Here is a 25,403-nt window from a genome sequence, read left to right as displayed (position 1 = left end):
ATGATGGTATTGTACCTTGTAAAACAAAAACGGGCCAAACTTCTGCAGAGCTCAGCTCCGGTTTCTTGGAGCAGCCTCGTCACTTTGCAAAAAAACTCGGTGCACGTCAAGAAACGAGGCGGTGCTTCACTCGGTGTCCCACTCACACCGTGTCCCTCAGCGGAGACGCTCCTGGTCTCCTCACTCCTTTATCCTGCCGGAGAGGAAAAACACTGGCAGGAGTTTTTTTCTATCTTTTTCTTTCTTCATTTCTTTTATCTCCCCCCCCCTGCACAAGGCAGCATGGAAGTAACCAAGGGAGAGGATTGGTCGGATGAACAGGGTCCGTCTGCGTTCGGGACGTCGGAGCTGGAGAGTCAGAGGAGAGACGCCGGACGGAGCAAGAGGAGTAAAATCATCATTGTGGTACGTTGACTTCACTTCACCTGTCCCTGTCCCGGCAGAAGAGTCTTCACAGGCCACTCTGTGTTCTTTACTGTTACATTCATATGTGCCTTTTCATCCACATGTTCATCTGGAACTAAAAGGGATCTTGCTGCACTTTTAACCACATAATCATATATGATGAAATAATCCTGTGGAATTATCTGCCTGTTAGTTTATAGACTTAAAAAAAAAAAAAATCACCTTCCATCTCCTGCATCTTTAGCATCTATAATGTTCCTGCAGGACCTTTAACTCTTCAATCTCAAGTGTATACAGTGGCCGTTAGAGCGTTCGATTGATTAGTCAAACAACAGGAAGACAATCTGCAAATATTCTTTACATCCGACCAGTAGACCAAGTTGCTCCTCAAGCTAAATATGTGGGGAGGAAAAAATGAAAACTTGGAGTTTGTTCCAGCTCCTCCAGTGAGAATTTTTGCTGCTTTTCTCTCACAAGTGTGACTGAAAACTGAATTTCACCGAGTCCTGGGATCTTCCGAGACCTTTTTTAAAGGTTTCGATGACGGCGTCTTCACCTCCACGAGACTACATGATTCATGAAGTAATCTGGAGTGTGATCAGATTATTCAAATGGGAACATACTGATGACGTGCCAGTGTACAGTGCGACTCTCTTTACACCCACACAGACCAGACTGACGGTGTGGAAGTGGAAACTACATGTTTTCACTCCAGTGCAAAGACACAGAGGTCAGAAGTGTCTCCTCAGGTGGCGGAGGATTGAATGTGACTGACACAATCCTGATCACATTATCCAGGAGCACAATCTTCACATATGGTTGTTTTTTTTGTGCGAAAGTGAGAAATTGTCACATTTTAGAACCTGGACCATTAAATATTTGATGTTTTTGTCGGAAAAATTACATTAATTGACAGCAATTAAATGCTTATTATTATAATAACATTTGACAAATCAACTCATTTTGTTTTTCAAGGAACGGTTCCAATGACACATGCTGTATGTATGTCACTGTTGTAGTGTGGAGTTGAGGGGGGGGTTCACATTATGACCTGGAGGAGAATCTGTTTGGACATTTGAATGCCAGTTGTCTTCATATAAATATATATAACCCCCCCCCCCCCCCGGAAAGCCTCAGCTGACAAGACACTTTTATTGTTCGCAGTTCCTAAAGGGAACCAAGACTAACCACACATATTCTGCATGCAGGCTAAATCTGGGACACATTTTGGGGGATTTACATATAAAGACTGAAACCATAATTGGAAGAATTGCACGCACGCACACACACAAAAAGTGATTATATGTTTTCAATATGCAGCTGTGGTCATTGGCGAAATAAGGAAGGACAAAAAGAAAAGTTCCGAGGCATGTTACAGTAAAACTAATTGACGTATTTGGCCCCAATCGTGAGTGACAAGTTCAGATTGGTCGGGGATCTGCCTCCTTCACCTGCGTCCTCACTATGACACACACACACACACACACACACACACACACACACACACACACACACACACACACACACACACACACACACACACACACACACACACACACACACACACACACACACACACACACACACACACACACACACACACACACACACACACACACACACACACACACACACACACACACACACACACACACACACAGAGAGAGAGTTTATGAACAGAGTCCAGCCAGAAACCCACAGGAACTAACGTCTGTCTGTCTGTCTGCCTGGCACTGATTAGACACGCATGAGGCAAAGTCTAGTCAACAATCTGTTCTCTCCCGTCATTTCAGCCTCCATACGTCTGCCAGTAGTTCTCACACCGCAGTGTTACTCAAGGACCTGCAGACACCGTAGGAGTGAAGATATAAAGCAGGGGGCTGGTTTTTTTGTTGTTGTTTTTTTAAACTCCCAACATGAGGTTTAATCATTAGTTCTTCAGGCTTCAGAGATTTAAAGTCCAGTTTGTACCGGACAGTTGGTACAGACTTCTGTTCCGATCTTTACTGTGCAGACCATAGTCGTGGAGTGTGTCTTCGGTGTCAGACGAGTAGGTTTCCACCAGACGGGCTGTTTGCTTTCACAGCCCACGAATACCACGTCGAAGAAGCCAGGTCTCTCTCTCTCTCTCTCTCTCTCGTTCTGCCCTGCCTTCACCTATAGCTGGAGAAAAATAAGTAATGCTTTCAGTTATGAATGCATTTGCACTTCACACAGTTATTTCCCAACAGCAAATGGTCCCAAGAACCCTAGCCCACAATATGGTTTGATAAAGAATCAATGTTTGATGACAATTTAAGGTGTCAGACGACAAAGAACATACGTTTCCGCTGACAGCACAACAGGTTTAAAAATGGCAGCGCACTTTAAATCAAGGTTTTCGAACCAGCTCTCCAACGCCATGATAATTAAACAACCATCATAACCACTGCGGGTCTAGTGTGGGCTCAGTGGGGGCTTCAAAATAAGCGGCAATGATAGGACTGCTTAACAACCCCCCAGGCTCTAGCGCCCCTCTCATTACAAACCGTTTGCCCCCAGTCGGCAGGCGTCTCTGAGCAGATCCAGTACGAGCAGCAGATGAAGAGGAAGCTCTGTCCTCGTTTAACTTTTCCATTACCGAGGACCGGGGTCGACATCTGGACCACTGCCAAGATGGTGTATGAGGGAAGGCAGAGATTACTAGAGTTGCGTTCAAGGAATAAATAACTTGAAGCCATTTTGAATTAAGATTAAAATATCATGACTGCCTAAACACTGGATGAACAGAAGGACTTTCTGACCTTCACTGCTGCTTTCAGACAGAACACCTTCCTGAACTTTCCCCAGAGGTGCCGTTTGTGAGGACGCAAATGTCCACAAATGGGGCTGCAGACATTTCCCCCGACCCCCCGAGTCAAAGTCTGTTTGTACAAACATTCTGATGTATCGAAGCAGGTCTTTCCTGTTACATGGCTTCGCTGGAAGAGCCAAAAGTCTATTGCACTGTGTTTATATTATGGCCAGAAAGGCGTCTAGCCGACACTGGAGCGCGTCTGGAGTGCCAGTAAAATATCTTTCAAATTAAAAAAAAGACATTTTCGCCGCAGTGTAATCATGTAGTAAAAATGCTATCGGCGTTTCGCAGCAGTAGCACCTGATTTGAATGTGATGATTTATGACAATCATAAATTGACTCTTGTAGCTGGCGGAGTTTCTTACCTCTTGTTGCTTTAACCTTTAACGATCCACAGTAAACATGTTAGTCATGTTTGTATTTGAAATTTACCTTTTAGTAATGAAAAAAAAATGATATCCTGACACGTGTTCTCTGGACTTTAGGTTCTGCTGGTGTGCCTACTGGGGGCCATCCTGGCCTTGGCGCTCTCTCTGAGGAGCCGCGGTGATGAGACAGGTGAGCTTCTTCTTCTTCTTCTTCTTCTTCTTTTGTCTTGATGTAATCCGCTCAGGCCCGACTGGAGGCCCTTTGGTTACATGTCATCTGCCTTTGTTTCCTGTCACCGCTCTGATATGAACTTATTCATTAAAAAGGTGCCGTGCAGAGAATTTTGTAAACAAACTGTTCCAACTACTCTCTGGGTTAGGGAGACAAGTATCGTGTATCATGTCATCAGCTCACACTTGTGTCCTCTTTGACGTGCTCAAGATACTTGTGGTGACCCAATCTCCAATGCAGTGCTCCATAGCACCACGAGTGGTGAAAATACTACTCAGGGTACCAGGATACTATTTTATATGTGCAGACAACTCATAATAGTATTTGATCATTTCTGATTTTGTTGCCCACTGCTGCCAATCTGCCAATACTAGAATGAATGGGTTAAGGGATATTACACATACTGTACAATTTCATTGTATTTTTCTACTGAACGAATGTCCTCACGCTATCTTGAAAGATAAACACATAAAAACATACAAACAGACACTTTTAAGTTGGAAAATACAGTGCTAGAAGAGGGAAACCCCAGTTCTCCCCGTACACACACACACTTTTAGGCAATACCCCGTTTTGATTTATGGTTTTCTGCGAGGGCGTGGTTTTCCCTCCTCAACATGCTGTTGACAAGAGAGTAAAGATCCTTTGGCTCCGGCGGCGGGAGACGGACAGAAATAACCCCACTCGCGTTACATTTTAAAGAGCTACATATTCAGTAAAGGCTGGTGAAAATGCATACTTTACATTTTCAGTGGGTCAAGGGACAGACGAGCCCACATCTGTCAACTCTGAGGCCACAAACCTGCTGTTTATAGGCCGCCAGAACATCTATATGCCGCCAGTGTATATGTCCCACTGCAGCTCCTTCCCAATCTCTTTAAGTGAAGAGAATTGAGAGCAGGGACACGTCACCAACCAGCCACTATAGTAAGAAGTGAGTCAAAATGTTAACTTTGTGACAGTATATGATTTGCTCACCAGACATGTTTCTCCCAGACTTTTGTCAACCACCGTTGCAAAACACGTCATCATTCAGCACACACACATTAGTTAGACAGGAATGTTCACCCCGGGGTTGGCATGTTTTCTGCCGCTATAGATTCCCTCTGGTTGGATGTGGGCAGTGGCATCAGTATGTTCTTTGTTGCGAACCGCGGTGCCAGAACACGCCTCCTCTCGGGCAGCCGTGGTGACTGTGGGCAGCTGTCTCCAGTTTGGGTGGGGTGCTCTCTCTCTCTCTCTCTCTCGGCTGCGGCAATTCCCCCCTTTAACTTATAGAAGTTCCTCGCTTGCTTACACGACACCCATATGGGAAGAATCAATTTTGAGTTACTCACACGATCTATGCAGCTTTGTTGGAACTTCCACGTCTTTCATAATGCTGCCTTTCTCGGTTACGGCCGTTGGAGACAGATTAAAAGAAATAAAAATAACCCGGAGGCGCGAGCTCTTCCTAGAGGCTGACAGCGAGGTCGTGTAGAATGCTGAGAGAGGGTTTTCCTGGGGATTACAGACCGCAGCAACTTGTCTCCTGAGACAGAGCATCCCCGTGTTCGGGTCCAAACCACACTGCTGGCCTCGAGAGGCGGTGAGGAGGGGCTTTCTCAGCCACATGCTAAGACTCCCCCTCTGTTGTGTGCTCAGTCAGCAGCGGGACTTGACAGATGTGTTGGGACAGCAGTTGCTTGAAAGGTGAAAGAGGAGGCTCAAAGCGTCCCTGTTGGGAGTCACCTCGTCTGTGGGAAAGTCCAAAAGGTCCGGAGAGGATATGTTCTATTTATTTCAGATTATTTGTCAACTTTGCACTTTTACAGTACTTTAATGTTTCTGCCACTGACTGTTGCAAAGATAACTTGGGATTAGGCTGCTAAACAATATTATATAGATATGTCCCTCACGAGTTGGTGGAGACAAAAACAGAGCTCAAAGTAAAGTAAATACTGGACCCACATTTTTCAGAAAGTAATCAGAAACACAATCAAGATTATTTTAATGTTACTCCATGTCTGCTCGATGTGTGAATAGGCAACTGTTTGCTAAGACATTCACCATAAAGTGTAGTATGTCATTGTTGCATGTACAGCTTGTTGCATTTACCCTGTGTTTACCAATTTCTTTAAGTTTAAACATTTGCGTGGTTCGCTTCCTCGTCTCTTATCTATTAATGGGAATGATGTCTCCCCGCTTAAAGTACATGCATTCCCTGTTTTGTTTCCATGAGAACAAAGTCCAGATGGTTTCTATTGTATGTGAACTAGGGTATAAAGTTCCGTACACACCACGGTTTGTACATCACGATTCGGTACAAGTTCGGTGCAATAGTGAAAAATAGCAACAAAAAAAGTATTGTATCGAGTCATAAAATGTCAACAGTGAACATACAGTACACTCTCCATTGGTCAGACTTTAAATAAATAATATAAATGAATATAATGTAAACAAATAAGTCATAATGGGCTGCAAAACTGAAAAAAAAATCTTGTATGTTATGTTATGTTATAAAAGAACAAGATGAATAGAATAATAAAAATAAATAAAACTCAAGGCTATATTTAAACATTCAGCACTGAAGCCCAACCCCCAAAAAAGACAAAGCAAAACAGGGAGACATGCAACCATAGCTCAAAACACCTGAGCGAGCTAGCAGGTGCAGCCAGGTAAACTTCTGCCAACAGTTGTGTTTCCACTCACGTACCTGATAACTGATAACTGCCGAACACCGCCGACGCACCGTGGTCCTCGTCCGATCCACCACTCGCTCTCCGTTGCTGTTTGTAGCTCACTGGGAATCAATCGTTTTCCCGCGCCGCTGATTTAAAATGTCGGAGGCGGATCCTGCGGCTCCCGTAGGCCCTGTCACGTGTGACCGACTGGGCCAATCAGCTCACAGTTTAAGGTGGCTTACAGTTTAAGGCGTCCGGAAAGAATTCGCGCGCGTAAATCTTTGGTTCCGCATTACCGTCGTCGATCTTCGTGCCTGCACCGAACCGTAACGTCCGCACCGCGACGGTGCGCCAACGAATACACTGTGAACACGCGTTGTCCGGCACACGTGTTCAGATGTAAAACAACTGACGGTTGAGTATTTTCTGTTTACGTGGCTGAAAGACTTGTGCTCATGGCAACGCCGGAAACTCCCATCATCTTTCTGTCTTTAGTCATCTCATGAATATTGCGGATTTTTGGACTTCCACATCCTGCTTCGTGCCAGTCAAATAATCCAACAATCCCATTTAAGTTGACTTCAAACAGAGGGAGAGAGATTGTGGTGCCAGCGCGTTCTCTCTCTCTCTCTCTCTCTCTCTCTCTCTCTCTCTCTCTCTCTCTCTCAAACATTGTCTGGCTACAACCAACACAATCCTGATGATACATTATAATAATAATAATAATAAGTATTATTATTATTTTATTTATATAGCACCTTTTTGAGGTAGCTTCACAAAGTGCTTTCAAAAAAAACATACAAATCAGGGACAATTAAAATCAGCATTCCAAAATGAATATGGTTATTATGAATTCGTTCTTGAGAATTAACTGAACATTTATTGTTCTTTAGTTATTTATTCATGAATATTCAATGTTATAAAGACATATTTAAGAATGGAAACCGAGTACTCACACTACTGTTTTGGCCTCTGGCTTTTTTCAATTGAAATGATAAAGTTGCCAGCTTTACACATGCAGGTTACAGGGCAACATTATTATCATTCATTTGGAGTTTTGTCTCTGGACACCTGATGAATGTTCTTCCAATATTTCAGTTTCTTTTATCTCTGTGTTGGTCCCTTGTCTATGTGTTATCTGATTTTGCAAGAGATAATTTGCTTCGCATTTGGTCTGGACGCACCTTAAAAAAAAAAAGTGACGCAGAGCCCTGTGACAGTATTTTGTTATTGAGCAAACATCCTTATATTGTTGTCACATTATTTTCACATTTACACACTACGACATATCAATAAAAGCAACTTTAAAAGGTGCCTAGCACCTTTTCTACCCTTTATCTTCCAAAACAAAGCCTGGTTCCTTGATGTTTCTCACGTTATTTGGTGTTTGTTGGCATTGGTATTGACATATTAGACCTATTATTGCTGAGAAACATTAATTCACACTAAATTCCCTCTGACAACTCTCTCCTCTTCCAGCAGACGCAGACGGAGCGTTCTGGCTGCAGGCGTTCTCTGAGGAAACTCCGCAGCTACATTGTCCACCTGGGTAATACAACACTCTTGTTTAATGTTCTAACGCGACAAACAAAATAGCTCCCATCTCAGCTGACCATGTGTGGATCACACCAGGTCTTGTCCTCTGTCTTTGTGTGAAATCATTCAGCATGTTTTTAATTCTCTAAGATGAAACTATCCATCTGTTAGTCCTCGCCCACAAAGTTATCCTCAGTTGAGACACTGTTGCCAGTTGGCCGTTCTCAGTGGAAAATAGACTGTGACACAAACAAATGAAAACAGTTACGTTAAGTGCATAAATAACCCAAACACATGTCTCTTTCTTCTTCTTCTTTTTTTTTTTTTACAATGGTGTTTTAGTGGAAACAAGTATCCGTCTCTATGGAAACTGGGCTAATGACTCTGAGTAATCATGCGTGTGTTGGTGAGTGTGGTCACGTGTGTGTGTGTGTGTGTGTGTGTGTGTGTGTGTGTGTGTGTGTGTGTGTGTGTGTGTGTGTGTGTGTGTGTGTGTGTGTGTGTGTGTGTGTGTGTGTGTGTGTGTGTGTGTGTGTGTGTGTGTTGTGTGTGTGTGTGTGTGTTGTGTGTGTGTGTGTGTGTGTGTGTGTTTCTGCTTTGGTGAGGGAGGAACCCCAGACACACTCATCAGACTGTGGAAAAGAAAACCTGTGACTCCAAAATGAAGCTATTTTCGGTTTGTCTGCATTTGTAAATCACTGTCACTCATTCCCCTTGGGTTTGTTTATATTGTTAATGCTGGTAAACCACACTTTGATTTTTGATTTGTTGATTTGGCCGCTACAAGCAAAACCTCTAAAACACCTTTTTTTTAAATTATTATATTTTTGTAAGTCGCGTTGGATTAAAATGTCAGCAAAATGAATGTAACGTTATGTTAAAGAGTGTCAATATTGGCCAGAAAGATGACTCCAAATTAATCCTAACATACGTCATTGTGTGATTTAGCTATATGGCTGGGTGTTATTTGACAATTTAATATTGCGTTACCTGGAAAAAGGGTGGGAAACCAAAATGACTAATACTTCCAATAGTTATATTTCCCTTCATGGGACAAAGAAATCTGCTGATAGCAGCGTAAGTTTCTGAGTCACTGTGATTCATCATCAGCGGTCGCACACTTCTGTGCCTCTCTTCCTCTTTGTGTGACTGTGTGGTCTCTGCTTTTCGACTTCATTTTCTCCTCTTGTGAGCCTCCGTCAAAGAGCTGCTTTGTATTCCCTGACAAACAGACCTACTGTACCAAACCACCTCTACGCTGCTGGTGCCGGAGATAGTCGTGTCTCCCGCTGTGTGATTGTCCATTCACAAATCCACAGCAGTGTCCCCCCCGTCACTCTCCCTCTCTGCCTTTCCCGCCCAGTTTCGCCAGGCCCCCCCTCATCCTGGTGTCCTTGGACGGTTTCCGATCGGGGTATCTGAACGATCACGGCAGCCACCTTCCCATCATCGGCCGGCTGCGTAAGTCACGCTCCCCGTGTTGACTCCTCGGCTCTTCCAAGGTTTCCCTGGCATCCTGGTGTGACTGAGCGTTACTGTGTTGCAGGAAATGCTGGCACAACAACGCCGTACTTGAGGCCCGTTTACCCCACAAAGACCTTTCCGAACCACTACAGCATTGTGACCGTAAGTTATTTCCGGTCCATTTACAGAGCCAGAGGTCGGATAGGAAATCGGAAACAAATGGCTAGACTGCTTGACTTGTTTCGTCAGTGGTGGGAGGACAACTCGTCGCACTGGTACCACAAGAATGATTTAAAAAAGACTATGTACAATCAGTTTATCTTTCTTGAAAGAAGGAAACTACGACCAAGTCCAGATGCTCCTGATTCAACACTCTTGAGGATATTAATTATGACCTGGATGAATGAGAATCTCCACATACACAGACAGTTAACTGTTGTAGCCGGATGAAGTGGGGTGTTTAACTTTTAAGTATTATTATACAGTTAAGCACAGTTCCTGTCTTGGGCGTTTGGGTGGCTTCAAAGGGTCACAAGAGTGGTGATGAGACCATAAGTGGAAGATGAGAGGGGTACTGCCTTACAAATATTTTACTTCTATTCTGACTTTGAAGAAATAGTGACATCGTTGACCAGTTTGGACGGTCCTTTAAATGGAGCCATCCGAAGATCGACTCCCTTGTGGAGCTGCCAACGACTCGACATTGGAAATTAGGCCATTCCACTTCTCCAACCTCGGGCTCAGACTCCCTCCGAAAGGATCTGAAAATAATGTTAAGGGGACATTAGATGATTTAACAAAGAAGAAGAAATGAAAGTTCTGTGAAACAATTTTTATTCTAATGGTATCTCATGTTTTCTTCAAATCTAACCAAAATGTAACTAGTAACTAAAGCTGTAAATAACATATACCTTGGAGTAATAAGTACAGTGTTTTCTAAAAAATGCCTCAAACTTCTACTAAACGTGAGCAACTGTACATTGTTGTTAGTAGTTTCCATGTGATTGTAAAGCCAGTTTCTCTCCGTGACAGTACAGAAAGTGGCTGTTGAGGCTTAATCGCTTACATGTGCTTGTGAAATGAACCACAGCAAAAACTAAAGGGGCTCTGGGAAACAACAAAGTGGAGTTCACCTCTGTTGGTTGAGAACAGCCCCTTCAATTAAAATAAACTGCAGTGGTTCCCAGTAGTATTTAGTTTAAGGACGTTTGGAGAGGAGAGGTAGTCACTGTATCGAAGCGGCTCAATCTGACTGTGTGTTTGTGTTTACCTCTGGTTCCTGCAGGGTCTTTATCCCGAGTCTCACGGGATCGTGGACAACAAGATGTACGACGTGACCCGGAACGCCTTCTTCAGCCTGAAATCTCAGGAGAAGTTCAGCCCCAAGTGGTACCAAGGAGAGCCAGTGAGCGAATCTGTCAGGAGGTTTTGTGTTGCGACCAGTCCACGAATTGTCCATGAACGGCACGAGATACGTTTGTTTGTTGTTGTTGTTTTTTTGACAGGGATCGAGGTCCACAACTTAGAATCATCTCTTCCCCACAATGACCTTCTTGATATAATTACGGATTCTGGCCGTGCGAAATGACGGCTTGTGAGGGCTGCGAGTTGTGCTTGTTTAGACACTTTGGGGTTTTCCAATTTGAATGGGAGGCCTCTTAAATCTCATTCCTCAACTGTGTGACAACTCTCTCAACGCCGGGAAAATCCACCGTGCAGCGGGCTGCATTGCTTCCCCGGAGGAAGGAGAAATAGACGACCCCCGTTGAGTGATTTATTCTGCAGAAATGCATTCTTGATCCGATGCGACTTAAGTGCGTCAGCCAAAAATATTTGTATAAACCTGCTGCATGAATAAATCACGTCTGATCTGTCGACTAGGTATTGATTTAGCGTAAAGATATGCAGTTGGATTTCCATTAGACTCGACCGGGCCGCGAGGGACTACACTTTCATCCTAATGGACTCTTTCCCTGCGACAAATGCGCTATTAGTCTGCAAGAGTTCAGTCCGACTGAATTAATCATGAGACTTTTCTCTCATTTAATTTCATCTCCTCATTACTTCTCCCTTTGTTTCCTCCCCTCTCCTCAGGTCTGGATCACGGCCATGCGTCAAAAGCTGAAAACCGGAACCTTTTTCTGGCCGGGCTCAGATGTTGCCATAAATGGCAGCTTCCCAGATTTCTACAACCTCTACGACAAGTGAGAACGACGCCGCTATCTTAGACACGTTCAGATGCAACGACGAGTAATGCGATGGCGTAATACAGTGGTGCATTGACGTGCTCTCAATTCACGTGATGGGCCTTTTTGTGGCACAGGAGCATTTCGTTTGAGAGAAGAGTGTCGAAGCTGTTCGAGTGGCTCAGTTTACCTCAGGGAGAAAGGTATTACTCAGATTTTTATTACCATTACACCATCAAAAAGCACTGAACACGACACTTAACCGTTTAAAATGCCTGTTTGATTTTAGACCCGACTTCTACACTTTGTACCTGGAGGAACCTGACGCGTCAGGACATCGTTATGGGCCAGGAAGCAAAGAGGTTAGTCATTAAACCCGCAACTGCGAGCCGATCGCTCATTAGCAAAAAGAACAACAGTCGAGACGGAAAAAAATGAATGAGCAAGTTCCTGACCTTTGACGTGGATGTTTGTCAAAATAATCTCAGCGGAAGATCTTCTTACCAGCTTTTTTCGGCAGTTTGCTTTGTTAACACATAAAGGAACCTTTGGTCATGTCATAACAGATGGTTACGTGTCAAAAAAATCCATCCAGCGTCGATGACCTGTGAGACGGCATCTCAAAAAACCTGGAAAAATCTAGTTAAGATGATTGAGTTGAGATTATTTTTATTATTATTTTATTCTGCTCACGGCGCTCAGTGATTTATGTCTATAGGGCTGCAGCTAAAAATGTTTTTAAATTATCGACTCGTTAAATGATTAATCAGTTATCAAAACGGTTCCCAATTTACTTTCTGCTGATCAGCTGATGAGCTCATGGACTTAATGTTCCAGCTCTAAATTCCAATGCAACCGTTCAAAGAAACTAACTGAAAATCCTCCTAATGTAATGAGGATTAGTTGTTGTTTTTTTCATGTAGCATCTTCAAACCTCATTTAATAACTTCATTATTTTTGAGCAGGGCTGAAGCCATTGCAGTTCATAGTATTTCCAAATGACTAATTTGCTGAAACAAGAAGTTCTTGTATGAGAGACAAAGGGTATTTCTGACCATTGTTCTGTTGCTACATTGAAACATTGACTCTGTTTACGCGTTAACGGCTGTTTCTTCAGGTCATTCAGGCCTTGGAGGAGGTGGACAGGATCATGGGCATGCTGATGGACGGCCTGACAGAGAAAAACCTGCACCACTGTGTCAACTTGATGATCGTGTCTGACCACGGTGAGACTAGCTCTCGGTAAAGTCTGTTCATATTCTGACAAACAAACTCGGCGCATCCTTCCCAAATCTGCGGTTTCACGGTAGCGAGACTGTGACGTCGTCGTTCCGGAGCCCGTGTGCCACGGAGGGCGACTTTGGAGGTTTAGTGTCATCTTCAAATGTTTGACTGAGGTGAGTCACTGCACCTGTTGCGGGGGGGGGAAACTTCAGGACCATGCCAGAGAGCAATCTGGTGAAAAATGAGTCTGGTACCTGGAAGTAAACGGGGGGGGAAAAACTGTTGTCAGTAGTGTGTTAGGAGGATATTTTGTGAGGAGAGGTTACAGTGGACATCTGGTGACCATATGTGTGGGCTTGTAATTTGCTATAATAAGGATCAATGCGGGGAAGTAAACCGGCATTTGTCCTCCTCAGAGACATAATTTCCACGAGAAGATATATTCCTTTTGGTGAACTGTGGTAGTTATTAGTCTGCAGCTAGTCATCAACAATATGAAAAAAACGCTTAATCAGGGTTCACGTCATGCTGACAAATGTCATACTCAATATAAATGTACAAATGCCTCGCATCTATTTTTGGACGGTAGAAAAGAAAAAAAACCTCAGCGTCGGACAAAAACAGCCATCTAAATTTTCCACGCTACCACGGCCACGTTCTGGAAAAATACATATTACAAGTCGTCACCATTTATGACAAATTTGAGGGACAACCGAATGTTTTCCTTTTCAAACAGGCATGGAGGAGGCCTCCTGTGAAAAGGCAGCGTTGGTGTCGACCTACCAGGAAAACACTGACGGCTTTAATGTCATCCAAGGCCCGGCTGCTCGTATCAGACCCGCCCGCCTTCCGGAGGATTACTTTTCCTGTGAGTTCCTGTAAATAATGGCCAACCTCCCTCCTTTCCTTCGCCCCGCAGCATCACTCGGCGACAGTTTGTTTGTAACCACTTGTGACCGACCTTGTCCCCGTGTTCTCTCTCTCCTCAGTCGACTACGACGGCCTGGTGAAGAACCTGTCGGTATGCGAAGTATTCCAAACGTGTGACTCTTGTATCGATAGGGAGGATGAAAAATGATCCGCCTGCTTAGCTTCACGCCACACAAACCCATTGTTCGCGCCGGCAGCGTGTTGATTCTCCTCCTCTGTGTCTGGTCTGAAGTGCAGGGCCCCTGACCAGCCGATGAGGCCGTACCTCAAAGAAAACCTCCCAAAAAGGATGCACTTCGCCAACAACAAGCGCATAGAGAGAGGACATCTGTACATGAAGCAGGGCTGGCAGGCGGCACTGTAAGTGTCCACACTTACATACTGGTTTCCCTACGTGCTGGGAGCGGGGCATTGTTTCCACCCGTCCGTGCGTGTACAAAATAACTTGAGGCATGAAAGGATTTTCACCCAACTTGGTAGGATTATTATTTATGAGGTATCTCCGGTGTCAAGCCGAGGTCGGCCTGCCTGCTGCAGTGTTATCCATTCATTTCCTAGACTGTGGCGGTCACGCCATTGTCTCATTTGTCATACCACAGTTTGAAAATGATCCAAATCTCTTTCCACAGTGCATTTTTGAGTTTTTAGAGCCACCAGACAAAACATGTAGTCTTTAAAAAGTCCTCTATTTATTCTCTAATTTAAATATGTTAACTTAAAAGTCAGCCAATAGAATCAAAAAGTGAGCGTCAGTGAGCTGAGAGCTGATGCCACAAACAAAGTTCAAAATGAACTCGGCAGACATAATTGCTGTAGGTGTCATATAGTCTTTTTAGTAAACAAAAAATTATTTTGTATTATATTTTGTAAGGAATTTAAACATTTATTTGCTATTCAAAGCAACAGCTAGAATGCAATTAGCTTAACTTTCAATCTTCTTGAAAATGCTTGATTGTCCTGATATACATCACATTTACATTACGATACAGCTAAACAGTAAGTATTCAGCAGTTGTGAATTATAGAAATCGTCACATATATCTGATCTAAACAATTAAAAAAATCTGCAGCCACACAGAAACATTCCCAGTGGAAAAAGGCTGAATCCGTCAGTTTAACAGAAACAATAAACAACAGAATGTAGCTGCTGCAAAATGACTTATCATTTTACAGTGCAATTTGACATTAACATTATTCGGTATTCACAATGGTATCGAGTCAATAAATATCATGGTGGCATTTCATTGACTTTCCCCCTACATCATTATGTCTCTGTGTTTATTTTTGATGAAACATTCTATCGCCTCAGTAACCACAAGGAAGTCAAGTACTGCACCGGCGGATTCCACGGCTCTGATAATCTCTTCACCAACATGCAGGTCAGAGGAAGGACGGAAGTGTGTGTTTTGTCTGCCACGATAAAAAATGTTTTTCGACGATATCCTGTTTGGGTGCAAAATAACGAGAAGTGTGATAACTCACTGACCCGTTGAGTGCGTGTATTTATAGTCTGACAGAGATCAACAGCCATCCGCTCACTGATAAGTCGTTAGGTCTGCAGTCGTTAATAAAGCGTCATGGTGGTCTCGAACCGCTATGAAAAGAATAAATGTGAATGAGCTGCTTGTACATACATTGTGCCACCCCGACGCCTTCTTCCATACACGGTCAAACAGTCCAGTTGAGGGACTTATTGTACTGTTGAGGGCCTGTAACTGATCTATGATACCTTGTTAAATGATTTATTAACTACTACTCAAGTCAATAATTACAGTTTTCCCTTCCAGGCTCAGGCTGAGTAGAACTTCTCAGTAGGAGTTCTAGTAGTTTTTTCGTAAGCAACTGGAGGAGTTGACGTTTTTCATCTTAACCACCTCCTTTTATCCGCTGATTGGCTGAGCTGTGTGGCTGCTGCGGAACTGAACAGAGAGCGAGAATCTTACAGCTTTCAGTCCTCTCATATTAAAGAACAGACATCCTGTTACGTTTTCTTGAAAAAACATGTTCGGAATGAAACTTAAAACAACAGACGCATTAGATGCTTAAGTTTGTAAAGGAGTTATTCCCAATTTTTGGGGCAAGCAAAGTGTACTTGAAAGTTGACACTCTTTTATCTTGTGTGCAAGATGATTATCTTGTGGGAACAAGATATTAACTTATGTGCATATTATCTTTCAAACATCTTACAGGACTCTAATCCATGTCAAGATAATTTGATTGACCAGTCAGCCACTAGATTTAGGAATTAATGATCGAGTCCAAGTGCAATACATCTCTGTTTAATTTCTACACATGAAACCACATGAGCAAATACATCTTACATGCACATGAGAAACAAAAATACCGCGTAGATCTTAAAACTCTTTTCCAAGCCCAGTATTTACACTTGTGAAGTTTTAGATTGGGTTCAGTTATTTAGTAGTTATATATTTGAACGCACGTTTCTCTTTGTGAACCTGCGTGTTTGTGTTTCACACTATAATTATAGACTGAGTCAAGAAAAGTCAGAGGGAAAAGGGGCACGTGTGCTTGGAATAGACTCATAGTTTACTCACCTGTAAATATCTCCAATGCCCACATACCAACATCTGTCCGTCTGTCCTGGAAATTAAATTAAATCACTAACTCACGAGGTCAGGTGAGGTCATTCTACAACTTTAGCTCATTGCAAATATTTACACTTGGTCTAATCATGGTGTTGAAGTGACTGTTGGTTAGTCATAGAAAGGACATCTATCCCGTTTCCGCATTTGTGAATATTAAAATGAAGGATTAAAGGTTCTCTCCAAACAAATGAATGTACGTCCGTGTATTAATCTGCGTTTTATTTTTTGTACAGGCGATCTTCATTGGCTACGGTCCCGGATTTAAAACCAACGCTGTCGTGCCACCTTTTGAAAACATCGAACTGTATAACGTCATGTGTGGTGAGTTGCTTTGTTACAGCTCACCAGAAGTTTGCCGCACAATATTTCTGAACAAAACAATCCACACTAAGGCACGTGAATGCACATATACATACGCACACATGCACACACACTGAGCAAGCCGTGCCCTAGGCTGAAACGTGTGTGTGTGTGTGTGTACCTTGGACTGTTGCTAATGGTTTAATGAAAAAAAAAACATGAGGAGGAAATGAATGAGTGCTTGTTATAAGTAAATTCAATGGACTAAAGAGACCCTGAGGGATTTTAAGAGACTTGATATAAAGGCAGCCGGTCGAGCCAGTTCCTTCTCCTCCTCTTCTTGAATAGTTTGAAACTTGAGAGACGCCTCGACTGACTACGCTGTAAAGCTGTCGCTGCATCCCTGTATCTGTGCAGAAAATATTGTTCTAACTGACAGAAATATACAATAAAAGGTTGTCAAATGTTCCCCGTTTACAACAAACGCATTGCCAGGCTGCGTTACGGTCTCTCCCAATGTCTCGAATGTATCCCTCCAGATCTCCTCGGCATCCGACCGGCTCCGAACAACGGGACCCACGGCAGCCTGAACCACCTGCTGCGGCATCCGTTCCACCTCCCGGTTCACCCGGCGCAGCTCTCCCACGACTCCCCCTGCGAGGCCCGGGCCCCTGTGCCCGCTGACGACCAGTGCGTCTGTACACCCCGGACCAAGACGCCGGTACGTGACGACAAGTCGCCGAGGTCATGCGCGCGCCGCCGGTCCAGGGACGTCGGTCCAGCGCCTCGGCGCAGACGGAAAAATCCCGACCCCCGTTGTGTGGCGCACCATTAAAATGTGGTACTTTGATCGATACATTAAGATGACTTAAGCAATAGCTCACGACAGGCCGCGGTATACGCTCTTTATACCGCGGTTAAGGGCCGCTGTTCGGCCCGACGCGAAGCGGAGTAACTACTTTTGAACGGATTGACATGAAATCTGTTAGAACTTGAGTGTGATTCATAAACACTTCCTCTGGCGCCAGCATCTGGCCGAAGCCCTGAACTTGCCCAATAAGTTTCTTTATGAACGAATTCCTGGAAAACTTCTTTTGTGTTTAGTGCTGTTTAAGGAACGTCATCGTGCCCGTCGCTAATCTAGATATTCCCTCCGAACACCAACATGTTACTTCAGCCCTTACGGTGACACTCAACATCCATGGGCTCAGTCACGGAATAGTCGGTAGATACTGGTGTTCGCGATCACATTAATAAGCCTCCAGCAATGTGAGGAGTCACACCTGTGTTTACCTACTATTTCATGTCCAAATGGCTGTTGATAGAAAGGTCTGTATTGAGGCTGAATGAGCAGGGAAGGTCACCAGGAGGAAACCTTACCTCGTGGCAAAAGCAACGTCTGGGTGAGCCAGAGTCATTTAGGAAACAAGCGCTGTGGACGGACAAGTAGAGCTCTTTGGCCTCTGTCGCTTTTTCTTTTTTTTCTTTTTTTTGTTGTTGAGGAAAAGAAGCATTCACCTTGCCAACTGTTGAGCACGGAGCTGGGAAACATTCCGCTTTCCGGTTGTCTGGCAGCAGGTGGCGTGGAAAAAATTCGCACAGATGGAAGGGAAGAAATGGATTTGATTAAATATCAGGACATGTCCTGCAGATGGTTAAGATGGTGTATCTGAGAAGAGTCTGGCGTCTGCGAGACGACAAGCAGAGCCTCAAACATCCACCGTGAACCACCTCGAAGGAAACACGCGCACGCTCAAGCTTTTGCATCCCGCACAGTCGGCCGACTTGAACATCGTGGGGAAATCTGAGGGTGGGTCGCGCTGTGTGCGCCCAGCAGCCTGAAAATATCTCAGAACTTGAAGTGGAAGAGTGGGTGAAATTCCTTGAAGGAATAACAGAAAAGGCTGTGATATCGGAAATAAGAAGAGAACATGTACATCAACATATAAAGAGAGGCTCATTTTGGATGTTCTGTTGTTCGCAGGAGTTTATATTCACTTCTTCTTTCCAAAAGTCAACACAATAAGGATTTTGCCCAAGAAACTGCATTAACAAGAAGGGTGTGTGTGTGTGTGTGTGTGTGTGTGTGTGTGTGTGTGTGTGTGTGTGTGTGTGTGTGTGTGTGTGTGTGTGTGTGTGTGTGTGTGTGTGTGTGTGTGTGTGTGTGTGTGTGTGTGTGTGTGCGTGTGTGTGTGTGTGTGTGCGCGCCTTTTCAGGAGACCGATTTGAACAGGCATCTCACAACAACTAATTCCAGTGAGCATCATTTTATTTTTACTTTGCATTTATAATCTTGTCTTTTGTTTTATTGTATGTTAACCCTCACCCTATGCAATTTTGACTTTTAGGCGCCAAAGTCGCCCTGCGTCGCCTCCACCACCCTTTCGGGACCCCTCGGGTCGTCCAGCCGGACGCCACCTTCTGTCTGCTGTACAACTCCGACTACCTCACGGGCTACAGCAGAGACCGCCTCATGCCCCTCTGGGTGTCGTACACCGTCCGGCCCGCGGTGAGTCCGCCGCTCGTGAGCCGTCTTTTTTCTTTTCCTCAATCATTCGCCTGTTCGGCGTGGTGTTGTATTTCTTCAGTGGTTTGGGTTTTGGCTGCAGATGGGATGAGGTTGTTTTGAGCTCTGAGCAGCTGTTACTCCTCCTCCTCCTGCTCGTATTGGCTCGGGCGGCTCTTGTCTCGTCTCATCACGAGGTCGAACTTTAGTGTAAATCATGAGCTCAGGCGGGGAGTGATAGATCCTGAGGAGAGTTTCACACTTGTTTAAAGTCCGCTGTCTGAATGATGGAGCGAGGGAGGATGTAGATTTGTTTTCCCATTCGAGCGCAGTTCAAATACAGCACAGGCTGAATATGCATTGTACTGTGTTCATTTGGCCCCTGAAAAGAATCACGTGGTTACACGTGGTTAGATATGATTTTTACACTCAACCCACTTGTTCGCCCACAGAAAACTTCCAATTTCACAGCTCGTCAAATTGAACGGCTCCACGTGAAGCTCGCTTCACGGCAGTTTGCCTACTGCAAAATCGATTTGGTCCATGAAAAGCGCGAGGCCTCGCTGCTCATATGCCCCTCAGAACGAGCTTGCCTTTCTATTCTCGTACATCCAGGATGTTTAACATTTGCATAGAAAATATGGTAACATTGTATTTTTATCTATTATATCAAGTTATGGCTTCACATCCAGGCCAGCTGCTTTTCCAAAAGTAACCGAAATGCATTTTCTCATTCAGCTTCTTCTTCTTCACATCAGCATCCACTTCAGTCTTAGCTTTTGGGAAATTAAAAACCTTAATGATTTTAATCTTAATAAAGTTCTAGTATAAAAAAAAAGCTACGGCTCCAATGAAAACTTACCAGCAGGGCAGCGCTGATACTTTCATCGCTGTCGCTTTGGTTTCTTCCATAAAATTTCACCCAACGCTCAACTTCTAAAGTCACTTTTCCAGAATGCGAGCCTGTAATCTTTGCTGTCTGCAGACATCCACATCATTCTGTCCTGCTGCGTCTGTGAGTGTTTAAGGGCTTAGGTTGAAATCTGCTCGTTAAAATCTTCCAAAATCAGAAAATATTGAATAAACAACAACACGGTAGATTGTTTTTTAAGACCATAATTATCTAGTAATGTGAACTAGTGATACCGTTCCAGGGCTGGATTTGTTTTGTTATTAGGTTTGTTTAAAGAAGTTTCCCCCTTTTTCCTCTCTATTGGAAACTGTATTTTATATATATATATATATAAAAATATTTACCCTATAATTGGTACCTTGTTACATGATCCTGGCACATTATTTTTTCACATTTTCTCCCATGAGGGGGAGTGAGATGAGGTTATTATTGTTTGAGGCCTTCTGCAAACAGAAACAGTGCAGTGCCCTTGTTGACCCACATACACAGGCCAAGCAAAATCAAGCCTTACACAACACCACGAGCGCTGGCCCGAGGTCCCGCTGCAACACTGTCTGCCCCTGACCGATCCTCTCTCTCAGACCGCAGTCCGACCCCTGAGCCCGGAGTTGGAGGCGTGCGTTCGTGCTGACGTGCGCGTCCCACCGGCCGCCAGCCAGCTGTGTCACCGCTATAACTTCACAAATCTGTCCTTAGGCCTGCTGCATCCCCCAAGTGAGTGTGTGTGTGTGTGTGTGTGTGTGTGTGTGTGTGTGTGTGTGTGTGTAATTCAAGTTGACGTGTCTCAGAGCCACATTCTCATGTAAAAACGCAGCCGTTCTATTCTAAGGCAGCGTCAGACAGTGACACGCTGCGGATTCACTGTCTTTATAACGAAATTCCGCTGTCAGGTACAGTACCTCCACATAAAGGAAGTGGCAGACTGAAAGAGGGAAGTAAAAGCTCCCCTGCAGCTGTGTGATAAAGTTGGCCTCACCAAAAATTAGACATTCTATCCTTTGCACGTGGCTCTGTCGATTAAACAGTTAGTCAATCACTATAACGCCTGTAACATTTTTAGACAAACGAATACGAAATAATTGATTAATCCAAGAAAATGATGAGCAGCTTGATTGTATCATGAAAATAAACAGCAGGTGCAGCCCTAATTGGCCTTCATTTGTACTAGGTCTCTTCCTTATTCCTTATTTTCACAGTAAACGGCCAGACATTTTTACAACATGCCATTTGCTTTTATCATCAGCCAAGTGGCACACACCTTCTCTTTCACCCCGCCTCTCGTCCACGTAGGTCTGAGCGCCGACGGACCTGTGGCCGACTCTCTGATCACCAGCAACATGGCACCAATGTTCCCTGCATTTAAAGGTGAGTCAGACACTTATCTGCCGCTGGTTTGGGAATCACGGTGTATCATGCACGAGGCCAACGGAATGACAGGCCTTCTCCAGCTGAACAATTTAATTAGCCAGTGAAACTGGACGCGCTCTGTGTAGTGAAATGAGCTTTTCCGAGAGCAGGTATTGTGGTTGGCCTGCTCTCGTGAGCCGTGTTTATTGCTCAGTATATTCAAAGCTGATTTTTTATGGGAAAAAAACTTTCTAAGTTTCTTCCTAAATATACATAGCAGGAGTCCAAAAGATCTAACCGCTGTGATTATACTGTATGGGACTACTGTACTTTCATTTGGTCAAGCGTTTTTCCGTAGAGTACAATTTAAGGTTTAGTCGGAGGATCTTTTCTGGAGTTCTTCCTCCTGCAGAAGCCACAGTTTTCTCTAAGCAATAAGAGTCAGCCGAAGAGGGGATTACTTCTTTAATGTGACCGAGTTGATTCGCCCCCACAGTAGATGAACTCGTACCTTTTACCGAAGGTTTCATTCGTGGGTCTGCCCGGGCTCAATGTTGGTCCACTCCCTCCTTTTGTGTCCTTTTGTCTCATACAGCTGCGTTGCTTAATCCCGCTGTACATCCCACGAAGATTGTGTCTGTATCTGTATTCTCAGTAACTCCGTGGCCTTACAAAATCACCTGTGTCATATGCGAAGGTATGCGTGGGGTCAACATGATTTCACAATGCTGTGGGCCGCACAAAGGAGACGCGCCTTCGTCGAAACTTGTCCGTTGTGCTTGGCGAATTTTGTCGAGAAGTGTCCGCACAGCTCTGGTCACGTTCCTGCTGGTGCCACACATCTGGAAACTCTTTCTCACTTGTGTGAGGTAAAAGAAAAAAACCTCCGAACACTGTGGTGTGTGTTGGAAACTTCAAATGATCATCTGGCTGATTGCTGCCCCCTAGTGGCACATCACTATCTGTACACTGTGTGTGACCCTCTCTGGAGGAAATGTGTTTTTTCTTTTCTTTTATGTCCAAATTTAAATCCCCGGCTGCTCCCTGTGGGACGCAGACCACATCATCATCGGTTGTGGTGAGTTGTTTGGCGAACTGAACGTAGTTTTTTCGGTGTGTATTCTTTCTGACCACAGACGTTTGGACCCACTTCCATGAAGTCCTGCTTCCGCAGTATTCGCAACGGCTGAACGGAGTCAACGTCGTGAGCGGGCCGATATTTGACCAAGACTTTGACGGAAACGTCGACACGTTCAAAGCGACCTCAGGGTGAGACTGCAGAAGAAAGAATATCTGGTCTTTTAGCTTCTTCTTTCTTTTTAAATAGTTGATAAAAGATTCATTTTTAGTTGCGTTCCATTATGATAATAATAATAATTTAAAACTGCTTAGTTCAATTTTGTTCATATTGTGGTGGATAATGAAACTCATTTCTGTTTTCAGTCTCACACAAATGTTTAAAACTGCAGATGTAAAGACTTAAATCTGAGGCTTTGTCAAGATATACAGTACGATATATTTTTTTAAGGCCTTAATTTTTCAAGATTTTCTTCAGAAGTTCCCAAAACGTTTCACTATTATGAGAAATAAAGATAATCTGGGCCGTGATACTGTATTTGTATTTGTGCTACATTCACACACCCCACACTAACACTAATTATTGAATCAATTTCTTACGTTTTTTAACACTGAGTTCCTACATGAACCCACAAATTTCTGCAAAAGTTGCAAAAATTTTGCTTATTTCGCTTGAGAGATCTCCATATAATTATTAAATTTTTCTGAATTCTTCTCTGGTGTTTGAAGTGGGTCGGACTCCCGTGTTTGATTGCTGCTCAAGAAACAATTCATGTAATAGAAAAATACTTTTTCTAGCTGCTCAAACCCACAAATCAGCAGTTAAAGCGAGAAGCTAAGGCGGCGGCAGTTGGTGAATCCCTGCGATCTCTCGTCCTTCCAGGAAGCAGGCTCCCGTCCCGACACATTTCTTCGTGATGCTGACGAGCTGTGGCAACGCGACCTTCAGCCCTGTTAACTGTCGGGGCCCGCTGCAGGCCAAGTCCTTCGTCCTGCCCCACAGACCTGACCACACAGAGAGCTGTGCCGTGAGTAACACCACCGCGACGTCAGCGTACTCCCACGGTGGAAAGAAAATGATAATTTATTTAAAAATAGATCGCCCATTTATAGATCTCTTCATTTTCCCTTTCTCTGCAGAACGGGTCGGACATGACGTGGGCGGAGGACTGGCTACACTTTCACACGGCTCGGGTCAGGGACATTGAGCTCTTGACCGGACTGAGCTTCTACCACGACAGGTTATCGGTGGAAGAGACGCTACAGCTCAAGACGTTTCTACAGACGGCTTAAAAATCCAAGACGTTATCAAATCGGTGTTTTAATTTCCGAGGGAAGACATATTGGTCTGCGCAACAGGCCTCTGTCCACGTGGACACACAGTTTCACCCACACTCGGTGGGTTTAACAGGTGCCTCACTTCCTAAAGAGTTCCTAAAGAGTTCCATCCATCCATTTTTTTATATATATATATATACATATATTTTTTAAATGTGTGATTCCAAATCAAAATTTACAAGTAGTCAACGTGTGAAAGCCATGTGTTTGTTTCTGATTATGTTCTTAAAGATGATTAGATGGAGAAAAGGGTATTTTTGGGGGGAAAATGAGGCTCCAAAGCTTTGAACCAAAGACGCCATCGCAGCTGCTGCACTTCCTCAGGTGGGACTAAGGCAAAAGGGAAACAGAAGCATTCGTCGATGGAAGACGTTTTTTCATACGCTTTTCATCGGGAAGAGGGGAAACACCAGGACGGATCTGGAAACGCTCGTGTCTGCTGGTTGTCGAGGGAGTCCTGCCACACATCTGGAGAACTGGCGTCAGCAGCTGGAGTAAAACGTCCGGGTGTTATCACTGTATTTCCCTGGTTGTTACTTTTGTGTTTTCTTTATACTGCATCAATGTCGGTTTTTTGTTTGTAAATTTGTGGTTTGGTCAATGACATTTTCATGAAGAGATAATTGTTCAGTTGTGTGTGTGTGTGTACTATATTTATGGATGGATTACAAGATAAATTGCCCTTGGGTACAAACATCTGCCTTCATAAGTTTGGGATTGTTTGTAGGCATTTTTTGTTTTGTTTTTTTTGTCGGCTGTTGTGCGTTATTATTTTTTTGTGTGTGTGGTCATTTCACACAATGTTATTGTCAGTTTTTGTTTTTTTTGCTTTCGCGGCTGTTTGTAGTGATTTGGTCTCTCGTCTGTCTCTTCTCATTTTCCCCTCTGTGGTTATTCGAATCCCTTTGCGATTCTTTTGTCGTCATGCTGCATTTTCACCTGCATCTCTTCATTGGTCGCCTCTTTACAGTTGCTTTGTGTATCTTTAGACATGTTTCCATCACTTTCGGCGACGTTGTGCAGGCGCAGCAGAACTCTGTGCCGTTGGTTGCAAAACCTGCAGCTGCACTAAAGTACTTCTGGAGATGGGGGAGGTCGTCTGTGTCTCCTGGGCCTGTGTTCAGAAATCTGTCCATGACTGTGTGCAAACGTGTTTGTGGGTATCATCTTTTTTGGCATCAACACACTTTTTGTCCCGTGTTTGATTTTTCTACTTCACTGTATCTGTTTGGAAGTCGACGTTGGCAAATCATTTGTGGGAAATGGAAATTCAATAGATTTCCTTGATCATGTCTTTTTCTTTTTTTCAATATTGTCAGGAAAAAGTAGCCTTGGACAAACACAATTTCACATAAAGACCCTTCTATACTGACCCGTTGGCTTGAATCCTTTGTTTACAGCTCTCACACCCGAAACACTTTCTGCCACACAACAATGAACATAACGCACAATATGAGACATGACAAACCGGCA

At 43.9% G+C, this 25,403-nt stretch overlaps 1 protein-coding gene and 1 long non-coding RNA gene across 4 annotated transcripts; one reads left to right on the top strand and one right to left on the bottom strand.

The window, feature by feature from the left end:
* enpp1 (ectonucleotide pyrophosphatase/phosphodiesterase 1) lies at positions 1-25,302 on the top strand. Of its 3 annotated transcripts, none has more exons than XM_047328553.1 (23): positions 275-405; positions 3,727-3,799; positions 7,987-8,053; positions 9,404-9,501; positions 9,587-9,666; positions 10,790-10,909; positions 11,599-11,708; positions 11,828-11,893; positions 11,980-12,052; positions 12,808-12,916; positions 13,651-13,782; positions 13,904-13,935; positions 14,077-14,204; positions 15,153-15,222; positions 16,683-16,770; positions 17,289-17,470; positions 18,966-19,005; positions 19,098-19,258; positions 20,750-20,882; positions 21,459-21,533; positions 22,652-22,784; positions 23,476-23,620; positions 23,733-25,302. In XM_047328553.1, exons 1-23 carry the CDS (start codon positions 283-285, stop codon positions 23,883-23,885), a joined length of 2,391 nt encoding a protein of 796 aa, XP_047184509.1. In that variant the 5' UTR covers positions 275-282; the 3' UTR covers positions 23,886-25,302. The 3 variants fall into 3 exon arrangements, with proteins under 3 accessions (XP_047184510.1, XP_047184509.1, XP_047184508.1); XM_047328552.1 differs by having other exon boundaries at positions 7,984-8,053; XM_047328554.1 differs by lacking the exons at positions 21,459-21,533; positions 22,652-22,784; positions 23,476-23,620; positions 23,733-25,302 and having other exon boundaries at positions 1-405; positions 7,984-8,053; positions 20,658-20,795.
* LOC118290160 lies at positions 399-6,954 on the bottom strand. Its single transcript, XR_004786349.2, has 3 exons — positions 6,537-6,954; positions 2,934-5,577; positions 399-2,568 (listed from the first exon to the last, which is right to left on the bottom strand). It is a non-coding gene; the product is annotated as an uncharacterized LOC118290160 (long non-coding RNA).
* Positions 25,303-25,403: the final 101 nt, after the last annotated feature.

The sequence above is a fragment of the Scophthalmus maximus genome, chromosome 18 (assembly GCF_022379125.1).
Source record: "Scophthalmus maximus strain ysfricsl-2021 chromosome 18, ASM2237912v1, whole genome shotgun sequence".
NCBI classification, from domain to species: Eukaryota; Metazoa; Chordata; class Actinopteri; order Pleuronectiformes; family Scophthalmidae; genus Scophthalmus; species Scophthalmus maximus.
The sequence above is the reverse complement of the archived record's forward strand: the minus strand, read 5'-3'. Positions and strand labels throughout refer to the sequence as shown.